The sequence below is a fragment of the Sabethes cyaneus genome, chromosome 3 (assembly GCF_943734655.1).
Source record: "Sabethes cyaneus chromosome 3, idSabCyanKW18_F2, whole genome shotgun sequence".
NCBI classification, from domain to species: Eukaryota; Metazoa; Arthropoda; class Insecta; order Diptera; family Culicidae; genus Sabethes; species Sabethes cyaneus.
In genome coordinates this window covers 143,608,365-143,624,916 of record NC_071355.1, presented here as the reverse complement: position 1 = coordinate 143,624,916, position 16,552 = coordinate 143,608,365, and the positions used below count along the sequence as shown (strand labels likewise).

General features: G+C 40.2%; 1 protein-coding gene across 1 annotated transcript; it reads right to left on the bottom strand.

The window, feature by feature from the left end:
• Positions 1-3,369: 3,369 nt before the first annotated feature.
• On the bottom strand, positions 3,370-7,606 carry LOC128743690 (peptidyl-prolyl cis-trans isomerase, rhodopsin-specific isozyme). Its single transcript, XM_053840318.1, has 4 exons — positions 7,519-7,606; positions 7,246-7,456; positions 3,529-3,874; positions 3,370-3,472 (listed from the first exon to the last, which is right to left on the bottom strand). Exons 1-4 carry the CDS (start codon positions 7,561-7,563, stop codon positions 3,370-3,372), a joined length of 705 nt encoding a protein of 234 aa, XP_053696293.1. The 5' UTR covers positions 7,564-7,606.
• Positions 7,607-16,552: the final 8,946 nt, after the last annotated feature.

The window sequence follows — 16,552 nt, the reverse complement described above, 5'->3', positions numbered from 1 at the left end:
CCAGCATCTCTGGCGATTGCTCAGCGGGCGCCATCACACCCTTGGTCTTTGCCATTACGACTCTGTAGGCATCACCCCACGGGTTCGCATTGGCACTAGCACATAACCTTTCAAAGCAGTCTCGTTTACTAGCTTTTATCCCGCTCTTAAGCGCTGCGCGTGCAGCAACAAGTGCTACTCGACATTCAGCCCTGCTTTCATCCGAACGAGCTCTTTGCATAATTCTTCTCGCACGAAAGCACGCTCCGCGGAGTTCCGCAATTTCATCTGTCCACCAGTAAGCCGGTGACCTGCCATACCTAGGACGACCTTTCCTAGGCATGGTAGCGTCACATGCTCGCGACAGTACCTCAACCAAATGATCAGCGTTCGGATCGGGCATACCGCGATCACCGCACTCTCTCCGGATCGCTTCCACAAATACTTCGGGATCGAAGTATGATGTCTTCCATCCACGGGTGGTTGGAGTGTTGGCCCTACTCGCCGCCTGCCGCCTCGTTATCTGACCGACACCATAGCGGACCGCCTGGTGGTCACTGTGAGTGTAGCCATTATCTACCCGCCAGTCTCCTATCAGACCAGGACTGCCGAAAGTCACGTCGATGATAGACTCCGCACCGTTCCTACTGAAGGTACTTATGTTGCCGACGTTGGCCAGATCTACGTTGAGCTTTGCCAGAGCTTCAAGCAGAATCCGACCCCTATGGTTCGTGCGACGACTTCCCCACTCTACCGCCCAAGCGTTAAAGTCGCCCGCCACAACCACCGGCCTTAAACCAGTCAGCACAACTGATACTCGGTCTACCATCCGCGTAAACTGCTCGATAGACCAACTCGGCGGAGCATAACAACTGCAGTAGAACACTCCACCCACTTTGGCAACCGCAAATCCCTCGTCTGCAGTTGACACAACCTCCTGAACCGGGAACCTGCTTGTTGTCCATATAGCCGCCGTCGCAGACCTATCCGAGACCCAGTTGCCGTTTCCGGCAGGGACGCGATATGGATCCGAGACTATGGCAATGTCCATTGCTGACTCAGAAACTGCTTGGTGTAACAGCTGCTGAGCTGTGCTGCAGTGGTTCAGGTTGAGTTGTGTCACTTGCACTATGAACGTGGCTTAGTCGCCGGCACACCGGCCGGGCACCTTGGACCTCCCGTTACGTGCTTTGCGTCCCGTTTACCGGTACAGATCAGGCACTTAGGAGGCTCCGCGCAGTCCTTTGCTTTATGGCCAGCACTGCCACATCTCCTGCACAACTGGCTCCTATCTGGCCCCTTGCAGTTCCAGGCTTTATGTCCGTGCTCGAAACACCGGAAGCAAGCTTCCGACTGCTTGGACACACTCAGTGGGCATACCGACCACCCCACTTTTAGCCTAGCAGCTTTCAGGGCTTTGTTTCCGTCAATCAGCGGAAGTCGTATGGTGGCTACCTGGGTCTCGGCCGGACCCTTGCGTAGGCGAACCGCCTCGGTTGCCACCACCACTCCACTTTGCTCTTTGAGAGCTTGTACGACCTCACGCACTTCGGTGATCTCGTCCAGGTTCTTAAGCTGGAGAGTCACTTCTGGTGTGAGAGCACGTACCTTCACTCCGTCCCCGAGCACTCCTTCCGCTATGGGCTTGTATGCGGAACTCTTCTTTGTGGCGTCCTTCTTTAACTCGAGGATCATATCGCCCGTGCGTGAGCGGCGGATGCTCCGTACGTCCGCGCCCAGATCCTTGAGTAGGGCGTCTCCTCTCATGGCCTTCAGAACCTCCGAGTATTTCGACCCGTCGGTTTTCAGGATAAGAGCGTCGCCCTTCTTCACTCGCTTTCTTGCCGGTTTAGGTGGAGCAGTTTTTTTACTGGAGCCTCCTCCGCCTTTTCTCTTGGCCCTAACCTCGGTCCACGGGCCACCTGTCTTGGAGCTTCCCGCTGGTTCATCGGTTAGCTCTGCCAACCCGCTAGCCTGAGAGCTTTTACCGATCAGGCGTTTTTTCGGTCCGCCAGGGGTGCTATCCCCCGGGGACTGTCTCGGGCGCTTGGCGGATGCCTTACCGCTGCTGGTAGCGCTTTCCGTAGCCTCCTGGGCCGCGTTACGACACTCCGTCAACGGGCAAGCGTCCGTTTGTACTGCCTTCGACGCCTTCACGGTCACCTTCTTAGCCTCTCCTGCACGCGCCACGAGGTCGTTGTGCGTTTTGGTCGCTGCATTCAAGGTTCTCCGAAGCATGAGCAAGCTCTGCTTCAGGTCCTTGGAGAAATTGCCGCGACCTGACGTAAACTCGATTATTACCTCGAGCTGCTGTGACGCTGCTACCACTTTAGGTACAGCGTCTCTATTTTTCTCCATCGCCCTGATAAGCGCTGGGCCGTTCATCGCTGTGTCCGGCGTGGTAGGCATACCGCTGCCTTTGCCACCCACACTAGCGCTCCTAGTTGCATCCTTCTCCACCCTTGGTGGAGAACGCTGGATGCCTCCTCTAGCGAACGGGTTTTCCACCGTATCCACACTTGTTGTATTTTTGATTTTGTCTTCCATAAAAATCCCACGAGTTGAGGGGAAAGAAAAGTCCGCCACATCAGAGCCCCTCATGATGCGGTAAGGGCTGATTACTGTGGAGGGCGCTCTGGTACTCCACAGGCTCCGTTTGAGGCTGAGTATTTATAGAACCCCCCCCCACCATTCATCCCTCGGCACGGGTCGCATGACACCTTGGATTAGGGGTTTATCCATTCATGTTTTTACTTTTAGCCATGGATAATAGCTATTAAAACCATCCTCCTTTGGGGGCTTTGGACCCTCTGCTCAGGTTCTCGGTATTTTCAGGTTCATCGAACATGCTTCTACCGAGATCCGTCATTTGCAGGCGGAGAGTTTACACTCAGCCTTCGCATGAGTGCCCCCTTCTCTGTCCGCATACGACCCTAGTTTCCACCGGTTGTCCGATTTCCACTAAGGAGCGTATCCCGGATGGTACCACGAGGAGGTAGAGATAGGAGTTGCTAAATAAGAGGCTGTGGAACTTCGTGATAGTTCTGGAGCGCATTATTCAACCATTTACCATCCACGACTGTGCAGTGTAATCTGTTCTATGTGTCGAGACGCTCAATGAATTGGCGACGAGTATCCCAGGACAGAGTATAGTGGAAGGGAATTCTTAGTACGACAAGAGCCACCCCGGCTTTATGCTACTGGAAATCTAAACAAATTGCCGATTGATATTGAAATCTTGAACAACCAGTTTCTATAAAAATGAGCTAGCAACTGTTTCTTGACCTGAAATAGTAATTGACAATTTCTTTCTTGAAGCAAATAAAGACCTGAATTAGTTTGACGAATTATATGAACAAAGTTTATGCTTGTAAGTTTTACGCTTATGTTTTAAGAATACACATCAAGCTTTCTAATTATGTACTGAAAACATGCCAGAATTGAGAAGCTCATTCCCAGCGGAAAGTAGGCAGCCTTAATCCATGCCCACAAACTGAAAAAAAGCATCACTGTAATCACTGTATATTAACTACTGTATAAATAACCTACTCGTATGGATCATCGGAGATGATGAACGGTTCGTCAATCGGCTCATCGCCGCAGTTCTCGATGATAATCGTCGGTATGGGATAGTCATCGGTGTCCGTTTTCTGTTGTTCGACCTTATGAACGATGCCCTGTCCATCGAGTACCTTACCGAAAATTGTGTGCTTTCCATTGAGCCACGGTGCCGGCATGGTGGTGATATAGAACTGACAACCGTTGGTATTCGGTCCACGGTTGGCCATCGCCACAAAGCCCGAACTGGTGTGATTGATGTTAAGGTTTTCGTCGTCGAAATAAGAGCCGTATATGCTGATCGACCCGTGACCATCTCCCGATACGATGTCCCCACCTGTGAAATATATGTCACATGAATAATTTTACCAAGCGGTTGATATCATTCTAACAGTTCATTAAGTTTGGATGCAAATGCATGAGTTAACAGAGAATTTCCTACATATTTGGTGCAGGCTACGCTTTTGTAGCAAGATCGAAACGCTTTACTTTAAAATTTATGGTAGTGCCTATGTAAAAATGCTCCTTGGTGACGGATTATCAACTATTAGTTCTTTCAAAATATGACCAACATCAACATTTAAGAAATATACTTTCAACAAAATAGCGCAACGCACCATAATGCGCGTAATAAACAAATTATTAAAGTGAAAAGTAAGGCAGAAGTGAATACGCTTCGCATCATCCATGCTCTACCAAACCATGCTCTAGAAATTTGATACTGCTAGATACGGCAGATGTTAAGTTTGCCACATAATTCACTAACGCGTTTGACCCGGTAGGAAACTAACATATCTTCGGATTAGGAGTAGGCTCTAGGAAACCGGAGGTTGTGGTAGTAGCAAGATGACGAGTAACGTGTGCATTAAAAAAATGAACTAATCTCGGATGGCGATGAAAACACTTTTAAGACAATTTAAATGGCCATTAAGCTTTATTAAGCATTTACAAAAATGCTTTGACGTTCTGCCGGGCATTTGGTCGTAACCTAAGCCATGACTGATGAAAATATTTTTGTTCGTAGTATCAGCTACACCCCGGAGCGAATAAGTTTCGTATCGCGAGGCACTGTGTGTTCGCCGGTTATAGCCGATCGGGCATTTACAACATCCACTCTCTCATAGAAAATAGCGAGACAGTTAAACGGGAGCTGAAGTAGAAGACCGAGAGTAAGATAGTCTCATCTTCCGTGTCCTGAGTCAGGAGGTTGGAGCAATCAAGCAAGCGATGTAGAAACACCTGACTAAAATGGACATTTTTATGCGGAAGTGTCAGGCAAAATTGGTCGTGTCTGCTCAGCAAGCAACCACTCAGAAGGAGCGACTGCAGGTGCTGGTGAAAAACAGCTTTCCCGTGAAGCGGGACGTTGTGGTCAGAATGGATGACGGACGAGACCTATTTGACGCTGGACGACAGCGACCGGCAGTGGACCGGGTATTTTACGTCGCCCACCAAGAATGTAAGCGATGCATTCACAAACATGTCATACACCAAATTCCCGAAGAAGGTCCTTCTGTGTCTGACGATCGGCGAGAAGGGAATGTCCAAGCCTCTGTTGTTTCCTTCGAGGCTTGCAGGGAACGGGGAGATATGCAGTACGAAGTAGCCGCCCTCAGCAAAAAGTACTTCGCAAAGGAATATGTAGTCTTTTGGTCGGATCTGGCCTAAACTCATTACGTCAAGGGATCACTGGATGAGATGAACCGAAGATAAACGGGTACAACGCTTTCACAACGTCGCACAGCTGCATCTAATTCTATAATTTCGAAGCTTAAACGGAAAAGCAGTTGATCTCCAAGGCCACGAATAATCCAGCAAGAGCTGAAGAACATGCCGATATCTATATTTTCATTGGGGTTTCGGCCATTTTCCGCAAGGCCACCCTACAGGGTCGTAGCCCTTTTGTAGACGGTTTAATAAATATAAGATTTAAGTAAAGTTTGTTCCGTTGAATTATTCTTTGTGGTTTTTCTTTCATTGCTCTCCATGCAATTTTTTTCAATTCAATTCAACGTTATGTACTACGGAATAAGTGTGCAAGCTACATATTGCGGAGTTTCCACCTATTTAGAGTCCCACGCACAAATTATTAGCGTGGTTATTTTCTGCGTTTACCACACATGTTTGCAATTTAGCAATTTGAACCATCAGTTTTTCGTTATTGCCTCCCCAGTGCACCCCTCCTTGCTTGACAAGCATAGTTTCAGTGTATTTAGTGGATAATTGTTATTAAAATGCGAATTTGCGTAGGACTCGTAAAATTGCTGCAAGGTTCATTACAACTTTTCCCAATCTTTCGGGCAGAGCTCGAGTTATGACCTTCGTCAATCCACGAATCAAGAATTTTTTTGAAATCTTCATTTGAGCGAAGTTGCTGAGTAGCCAAACCATGTGCCAACGAACTGTAGTAGTAATCGGACGGCGCAATATCTGTAGAACATGACGGGTCGGGTAGCACTCGCTATTCGAGTGTTTCACAGTAGGTTCTAGTGGATTCGGCAACGTGAAACCAAGCATTGTTAGGGTGTAGAATCAGTTTTTTGTGTGTCTGCTTATCTCGTGGTCGCATCAACTGAATTCGATGTCGTTCCCTAATGACGGTTTCGTTCGGTTTCAACAGCTCATAACAATAAATAACACCGACCTGGTGAGTTATTCAAAATTTTAAATAGTTAGGTTAAAACCTGATTTAATCCACCTAGTGGTGAAAGGAACCTTTGTTATACGATCTTACTTGCTATTTGAGATAGAAATCGACACGTGTGGTTGACATAAAATTTTTGGAAATTGAATTAGTTTACAAAATTTGAACCAAATAGAAACACTTATAAATTTTGATAGTTCCTTTTCTCATGAAATTGCTGAGCAAGTTGTTACTAATGATGGTAAGTGCAAGTAAAAGTAAGTTGTAAGATAAAATACTATTCTTTAACATATACATTGCGTAATAAAGGTCTAGTTTATAAATTTTTGAACTATGCATTAATTTCATAATTCTATTTGATTCACAACAATAAAGTTTTCTTGAATAAATTTCATCAATTTTTATTAACTTTCGGTTACTCACGCTGTTGTATTTTGTACAACATGTGTAGGTTTTTGCCAGTCCGTTTTCAATAAAACTTGCCAAAATGTTTAGTAATAGTAAAAGCTTTCGTTTGGTACTAATATCGCTAAAATTGGTTGCGTGGTTCCGGAGAAAACCGTGTCACGTAGTTTTCACATTTTTGCTTATAACTTTCAAACGAAAAGTCAGACCACGAAACCATTTAATAGTGATACACTAGGCAATAATACCTTTCAAACAAAAGTAATAGCGGTCAAATCGGTTCAGCCATCTCCGAGTAACAGACGATAGAAAATTCGGAGCGAACACACATACACACATACATACACACACAGACATTGTTCAGTTCGTCGAACCCTATCGATTGGTACATGTGACTCGGCCCTCTGGGCCTTGGATCAATTTCATGTTTTTCGACCAATTTCTAAACCTTTGTTATATAGTATAACAAAGGTAATATATAGTATAACAAAGGTAAAAATTAAAGTTCCTTTGATTCGAAACTAACACTGACGAAGCCTGCAAATCTTTAGAATAATAATTATATACACCTAAATAACAGATTAAAAAGAAGCGTAGACGAAAGCCAGGACCGGAGCCGGTTCGACGTAAACATGCCAAAAGGAACAGCTATACCTTACCTTGAACCATAAACTTTTGAATAACACGATGAATTCGACTTCCTTTGTAAGAGATTCCATCGATGCCGTTGATGCAGATTTCACGAAAATTCTCCACCGTTTTCGGTGCCTCTTCGCCGAACAGTCCGATTATCACCCGGCCATGCACCTTACCGTCAATCGAAATATCCATGTAGACCTGTGACGTAACTCGAAATAAAGCGGACCGGGTCTAAAAAATTGCAATCGTTGTGATTATTTCGTTTGAGATTCTATCCTGATTGCCTGACTTACAGTTGCCGCCAGAGCCAATATAATCCAACACGTGGTCCAAGACATGTTCTCCTGTTTGCGTTAGCTACTTGAGAAACAAGGTTTTGATTTTCAACATAAATGGCTTTCCGTCAATAAACTACAACGGCTGTTGAGCGTCTGATGTGAACTAACCAGTATTGGTTATATACTAGAACATCAAGATTCGCTGGCTAGTTACAACAGTTTGAGGGAAGAAACCTTAGAATAGTACCATCGATTTTCCTTCATTGATCAGCTTATGCGACGTACGCATGGCGAGCCACAGGTTCGAATTTCGTAAACATTACAGTCTATTGCTTCATCCTTTCATGTACGGTCGCATTCACATTTAACACACATTCAAATCAATGATTCTGCGTAGTACTTATTACTAAATGTCGTGAGTAAATCGAATATGTAATGTTGAAGTTTGGAAAATATAGCAAGAAATGATTTAATAACCTTTTTTGTGAATAAAAAAAAACGAATCATTTCGCATTGAAATCGTTTACAAAATGGCATTAATGTTATGATATACAGTCAGTCCACAATCATGGGTCACACACAATTGTGGGTCATTTTAGCTCTAGCAGCTGGCTTAAATATCAGCTAATGATTGATCAAATTATTAGTGATGCTATTTATGAGTAACAATTTTATCAATCACTTCGTATAATATACACGCGTTAATCAGCAGAAAAATCTAAAATGACCCAAAATTGTGTGTGACCCATGATTGTGTACTGCCTGTATACAGAATCATATCAATGATCTCTATTGGGGAATTAAGTGAGCCATTATTAATATTATAATTTACATATTGGTATGCTAGACCTTAAAATATAGAGTTTTACAGTACTCGGTTTACACAAATTTTGAATGCCTTGTTATTGAAATTATGGCCCTTTGGCAGAATTTGTCATTAAGTATATGTTTATCTTTGTTTCACATTTGATACCTCAAACCTAGTCTCTCCTAGAAATGACAGAGTTTTCGGAAATGATTAATTTTGCAGCCAGCTCCAGCCATCTCAAGCCCCTACCTAGCACCTCCACGTGGCCTTACCCGGTAATGCTCTATTGAGTAGCCAAGCTAGGAGGTGTGATGATGGGTGGTTCCCGACTGCCTGATCTCAAAACTGAGGGTTTGGATGACGGCTGAGCCACACGACTTTGTTAGTAGGTAAGCTTAACATAAGTTATTTTAATGATTTGATTCGTTTTAGCTCATGAAACAAGCACCTCCTACTGTACAGTGAAAACTCGGGCCGAAGAAAGTTTAAATAATGCTCATGGATACCAGAAGAAAAAATTAAACTAATAATGGAAGCACTCATGTAAAATCAAATGATGCAACTCCATTCCATTCGAAGGACTGCTGTGAGATTGTTCTGTTTTTGTCTATATATCTTCATATAATGTATATTCATATAACATATATTTTATTACATTGCCATATACCATCATTATTCTGAAGAGGAGCATCAGGGTATCGAATGTATCGAAGACTGGATGAGGGATGTGGTAATTTGGTTGGAGAGGATTTTGACGCGCCCTTCTAGCACACAAATCGTCACACAAGATAAGTTTGCACGGCGAAGTTATGTATCTAGAAACCGAAAGTCTATGCTGGAAGGAGTGTCTTATATTGCCGTGGAATCATATAAGCGACATTGCTTATAGATCCTCCCAACCCCTTTTGGTCCTTTACGAACAGCATTGACATGAAAGTTGCTAGGTAGATAAATTGATGGTGATGGTGACTACCCCCATACATATACAGGGTCACCTCGATATAAGACAATTTATAATTTCAAAAAGTTGTCTTATATCGAAATTGTCTTATACCGAAACATGATTTTTTTCAAAAATAACTTGCATTAGCGGACGCCAATTTTGTACGCTTCTTGCACTATTTGTTAATGTTTGAACTATTAGTTTTTTACAATTTTCAGGGTTATTTTGAAATAATGAACATCTTCGTGGCGCCGATTTTGGAATGGAAAATTAGTTTTGGTATCGTTACCAGCTATGTCAAAGGGATTTATTCGATATAAGACAAAAATTGTCTTATATCGAGGCTGTTTTATAACGAGGCTGTCTTATATCGAGGTATTCCTGTACACATACATACATGATTAATTTTGCTGAAGATCATTATTGTTGGTGATGGCATTCTATTTTCAACAAACAAAACAAAAGAGAAACAATAAAAACAATCTGTGTCGATTCAAAATTGGTTTTATTCAGCAGAAGATATTGGTATCGAGATTGTCAGGCGATCTCCTATCCACCTTTTCGCCTGCGTAATGGCGGCTAGTGGGTACAACTTTCGGAAAACGTTAGCATTCCTATGGCAACTTTATTCACGTCTAGTTGATATTTCCAGCCTTGATTTTGGGCGATACCGTATCGATACCCGCGATATCGATACTCGAGAGCCGATATTTCGATATATTTCATCGCTACTTATACTTACGACACCGATATTAAAGAAATGTTCAAGAAAGTAATTTTTTAGGGATTTTTTCTCGCGACATAATAGGTGCTTATAAAATTTGAACATTAGTTTTGACATCTCTGCTTACGTCAATATATTACTACGAAGAAGAATTTGGTCAAGTTTCGACGAGCGTGGAATGAGTAGACTACGATCCTGAAGAGGAAAAAGTGGCAGAACCCAGTCTCTTAGCTTTGTTTCCTGTTTCATTGTTCCGTTTGAAGTAGTTTTCTATTACATTTTTTCTTAATTTCAGTGCTGGGTTTTCTTAAACTTTTCTCTTATTTGTTGTTATTTTCTTTTCCATTTTCAGTCTTTAAGTTTTCGAATGCTTCGTAGAAGATCATCCTTTCCTCTTCGCTTTTCGTCTTCGTCTATGCCATTTTCCTCTTTTTGATGCCCCTGTTTAAGACGGAAAACCTTTTTATTCTTTTATCATTTCATATAGTTTTCATTTTTTATCTGCCATTCGTTTTCTCTTCCATTTTATTTTTTATTTTAGTCTTTTTACTGTTTTTCTGTCCTATTTTACCATTCTTTATCCCATATTTCTCATTTGTATCCCATTTGGTTTCTTTTCTGTTTTTCACATTTCCTCTATCGGGTTTCTTTTTTCTTTCTAATTCTTCTTTTCTCTTTTGGTTTCTCTTGTTTTCTATGTCGTTTTCCCTTTCTTGACTCGTTTGCTCTGATTTTCCTTTTTTCCTGTCCGTTATTTCCTCTTAATGTTTAATCTGTTGCTACTCTCTGCTTCTCTTCCTTTTCTGTCTCGTTCTTCACCCTTTTCTTGAGTCCTAAATTTCCTCTGATTCACTTTTTGGTTTTCTTCTTCTTCCGTTTTTCAGTTTCCCCTTTTTTAGTCTCTTTCTTAGTCATTTTCAATCTTCTTTAGATTTTTTTCTGTTTTAGTTTTCGTATTTTTTCGCTTTTTATGTCTTATTTTATCTCGTTTTTCGTTCGTTTTTTATTCATTTGTTTCGTTCTTACCGTTGTTTTACCTTCTGTCCTATCAGAAGAAATTGTATTATATAAAGTTTATCATCAAAGGTTAGAAACATGAATAAGCAATTTAAAAACAATCATGTGACAAAACATAATTTTTCGACTTTTTCTTGGCACCATTACTTAACTTATAAATGGTTTAAAAATATTGTACTTGTACTTGTAAAAAAATTGTACTTGAAATTGTATATGAAATTAGAATTCAATTTGAACTTGAAATTGAGCTAAGATTAGGCTTGAAACTAAAAAACTTGAAATTTAATTTATAACTGAAATTGAACTTGAAACTTTTTTTCCGCAATTCGTAAAAATAATAACCGTTTGAACTGAAAACAGAGGACTTCTGGACTACAGAAATCCTTTCATTTTACATTATATTTTACAGAGAAAGTAAAACACGTGTGCTAGTGTGCTCCAGTTTGGGCACGCCAATGCTCATATACCAGTTGATTGATAATGCTCAAAATGTTCGCCAGGCAATTTCACATAAAAATCACACTAACAAAATGGGACATCTCTAGGTATATGATGAAAATAGTCTAACTAAATCATTTAGACATAAAATTATTGAAATATTGTACTTTAGTAAGATGTAAGAGGTGTACCAACCGCTGGTCTCTGAAATAAAGAATCAAATCAAAATTAATAAGATATGTAGGTATTCGATGTATTCAGAGATTCAGATATACTTTTACCAACGCTAGATATAGATTCAATTTTTTTCAAATTGAATATCACCTAAACAGCATCTTAGCTATTGGTTTTTTCGTATCGTCTGTAGTATCGTCATTTGCAAGGAAAATTGTACCATCCAAAGTGCGATATCGCTCATAAAAGTGCTATTTTGCATTAAATCGTTTCGGTATCTTCGGCGCACTTTTTCGTTATCTTCCAAGCAATAAATGCGCCGAAGATACCGAAACGATTTAATGCAAAATAGCACTTTTATGAGCGATATCGCACTTTGGATGGTACAATTTTCCTTGCAATTGACAATATTTTCTACAGATTTTTTTCGAGTCATCGATTGCATGCACAATAAATGCGTAAAATTCAAATACCAACCCACTGTGATATGTTTCCCAACCCTGCCACTGAACAGCGCGTCGATCGTCAAAGTGATAAACGTGAACTACAACAGCACTTGTGGGAAACTACCTACACTCTTAAATGATTCTACCCATAAATAGGTCGGATTTAGCTAAAGCTAGGTTGAAACTACTCAAAATGCCCTTAAAGTGTACAAACTTAAATTTTGGGTAAAAAATTCACCCGATTTTGGCTACTTACTACCAATAATTGAATTATTCTCTGTGACAAATAACGCACTTTCAAGTTCCTACTACCAATTTTTTGGTTGAAAAACTACTCAAAATCTGAGTTTGTTCACTTTAAGGGCATTTTGAGTAGTTTCAACTTAGCTTTGGCTAAATCCGACTTATTTACGGGTAGTATCATTTAAGAGTGTACCCAACCGCGGACCTACCAAAATGGAATATTTCGCGGGTTGAAATATTTTACAAACGAACTGGTTTAACAGCGCTGATCTTTGATGTGGCGGCCACTGAAACTAAAATCCGGAACGTACCTACCAAAATGATTTTATCAAAGAAAGAGTACAAATAACTAAACCAAATATGCACGACTGTTCACCTCAAACGAAATTTCCCACAACTGATAATGAAATTTGGCAAATTGGAAATGATAGCTGGGACATTGGCGATGTTGGAAAATATTAACTTGTTCGGCCCAAATGATATGAGTGACTACAGGAGCACATACGCGAAAATTTAGTATTTTCGATATATTGGGTACTTGAGTCACACTAAGACTTATTGCGCGACTCCCACAACTGATAATGAAATTCGGCAATTGGAAATGATAGCTGGAATTTAGGATTTTCCATATATTGGGTACTTGAGTCACACTAAAGCGAATTCATAAATTAACCTGGGTTCGTGCTAACTCAAACCCGATATTTATGAACGATACGGGCAGTTTGACAGATCGACCCGTAAACCGTAATGCTAGACTGTTTTAACCTGCGTTTCAAACTGAATGCTGTCAGTTTAACCGAAATACAATCTCGGTTAATTTATGAACGCTTTGACAGCACTTCGATTAAAACTGAGTGCTAATCGACCTGAGCCAAGTTAATTTATGAATTCGCTATTGTCCGTTTCTTTGGTAACAAAATGGGCTGCTCACTTTTTTGATAGCTTGAAATCGTCGCAGAAAGAATCTGCTTGGCTGTATGTAAGTTATAAGTATATATTATGCTTATCTAGCACGTAAGCAATTGATTTACTTGACAAAATAAACGATATTTGCCCCCGCGACGATTCCGGCGATGGTTTCGCCCGCGACGGTTATAATTCATCGCGTACGAAAGGGTAGGAAATTGATAATATAAGACTTATTGCGCGACTTCCGTAACTGATAATGAAATTTGGCAAATTGGAAACGATAGCTGGGACATTGGCCAAGCAGGAAAATATTACCCGAATGATTGACAAATGAAGCAACATTATCAATATTTGGACGTTGAAATTCATGTGTAAGATCTCTTGGTAACGCCGTGTCTATTTTTGGTGCAATAAAAAATTTTACCGAACGTTCAGCTGTTTAGATTTCGGTAAATTTTACCGAAGCGTTTAAGTGTGTAGGAAAATGGTAAAAATGCTTTTCAAATATTGCGAACACGTCCGCCATTATGGCTCGTAAAAAGCTGGATAGCTTAAGTAGATTTCATAACTATTTCAATACTTGTTAATCAAACATTTAAGCAAACAGTATGCGTGTTCGATTGGTTCCCTTTTGACAATTCTCGCTGCTCGATTGGCTCCCAAGATGGCTGCTTGCGCGTATTTCTATTGTATTTCTGAGTATTTCTATTGGTAACGCCATGTCTATTTTTATCGGTGTAGACTATTTCAGTTATACCCAACGGGGTAACAAACTGACAGCTCCCGTATATAAAAAACGTACCTCGAAATGCTGGTTCCTGGTTCCGCTACTTACCTTTGAGTGTGGTGAATAACTCGAAATGATAACATTGCATGAATTGTAAATGCAATACGCGTGCAAATTGTGTCTCTCAGTATACTATTTAGAAACTATTGTTTCACCCAAGACCGTGAAAAAATGTCGGCATGGAACGACAATACCAAAATCATCGTCGTAAATGTTTATTGCAACAAAGTTGATCTACCTTTTCATTGTACTTTTTTCGTTGAAATCTGCGTAAACAGTAAACAAGTAAAAGATTGTTTTTCTACATATGCTGGCAAAAAATTTCTACTCGGTTTGTTTACGTTTGTATATTTGCCGTGTGACGGATTAAGTAAATCTTATTTGCTTACGACTTTCATCTTAATTACATAATTATAAACAAATCCAACACAGAATAAAAGCTATCGATTTACAATCAGCAAGATAAATGTGCAATTTTGTAATACGCGCATTTCAAATGTAACGCAAGATGAGCTTTTGCTTCCATAATTGATGCTACAAAAGTGAATGTTTTCCTATAGGCGAATTCGAGCAAAACTAAGAGCAACCGTTCGCTACCTGGTTGTGATTATTGGAACTACAAAAAAGTGCAATTCCCAAAATGCTTGCTGGCACCTATATGGAACTCGACTTTAAATGTAATATTTTATTGAATTACCAACAGTGGGAATGGTGAAAATGGATAACAAAGGTAAGAAAAAGCATTACCTTTCATTTGATATATATTGTTTCTGCTTCGGGAGATTATTAGAGCTTCGCAAGTGTATTTATGGTTACGAACTGATAGGTTATATGTTTGGTTTTTGGCGCAGATGATGCTAATCAAGAAAATTAATCCGTTAGCATTTGAAAACACATTGGAAAACGCTGAAGACTGAAAATAATTGGTGATTCTCTATCCAGGATATGTAAACTTTACAGCTGACTATGTACTTTTGTTTCATGCGGTACAAAATCAAACATTAACATTTTTCTGCCATAAAGTTAATTAATTCGAATATTTTCACTTACCTTAACGTAGATAAACAAATTTCTTCCAATATTTCGCTATCTAAAATCCTGACAATTGAAAGGGTTAATCAAAAACTGCCTTATATTTCAGTTTTTTTCAAAAATGTATAGGCGTTTTTGACAAGCTATCGCCCGCTTAGAGGCGCTGCATAAAAAAAGTGATGAAAAGTAAAATCGCTGTCAAACTCCATACATTTTTGAAAAAAGGTGAAATAAAATAGTATAATCAATATATATAGAATGCCAGTGTCGCTGGTGTTTCATGGATATTTTGGTGGCAAACATGTTGCTGGTTCGTGTCTTGGATACGGGAACTACATTGTCAAATTGCCCAATAGAAAATTTTCCTCCCGACGAAATACCCCAAAACGACCAAATCGGGTGATTTATCCTACGTGATTTACGGAAAAGCAGAAGGATTTTTTATTGGGTTGCCTTTTTAGTTTGACAATCAGATTCCCGTTTCGAATCGATCACTCACACATATGCGCATACAGTGTAAATACGTAATTTTCAAATGTGTGATGTTTACCACGAGCACTGCAGCGACACTGGCATTCTATATATATTGATTCAACTAATAAAATGCAGTTTTTGATTAACCCTTTCAATTGTCAGGATTTTAGATAGCGAAATATTGGAAGAAATTTGTTTATTTACGTTAAGGCAAGTGAAAATATTCGAATTAATTAACTTTATGGCAGAAAAATGTTAATGTTTGATTTTGTACCGCATGAAACAAAAGTACATAGAGTCAGCTGTAAAGTTTACATATCCTGGATAGAGAATCACCAATTATTTTCAGTCTTCAGTGTTTTCCAATGTGTTTTCAAATATTTTTTCGTGATTAGCATAATCTGCGCCAAGAACCAAACATATAACCTATCAGTTCGTAGACATAAATTCACTTGCGAAGCTCTAATAATCTCCCGAAACAGAAACAATATATATCAAGTGAAAGGTAATACTTTTTCTTACCTTTATTATCCATTTTCATCATTCCCACTGTTGGTAATTCAATAAAATATTACATTTAAAGTCGAGTTCCATATAGGTGCCAGCAGTATAATCAATATATATAGAATGCCAGTGTCGCTGGTGTTTCATGGATATTTTGGTGGCAAACATGTTGCTGGTTCGTGTCTTGGATACGGGAACTACATTGTCAAATTTCCCAATAGAAAATTTTCCTGCCGACGAAATACCCCAAAACGACCAAATCGGGTGATTTATCCTACGTGATTTACGGAAAAGCAGAAGGATTTTTAATTGGGTTGCCTTTTTAGTTTGACAATCAGATTCCCGTTTCGAATCGATCACTCACACATATGCGCATACAGTGTAAATATGTAATTTTCAAATGTGTGATGTTTACCACGAGCACTGCAGCGACACTGGCATTCTATATATATTGATTCTACTGTGCCAGCAAGCATTTTGGGAATTGCACTTTTTTTGTAGTTCCAATAATCACAACCAGGTAGCGAACGGTTGCTCTTAGTTTTGCTCG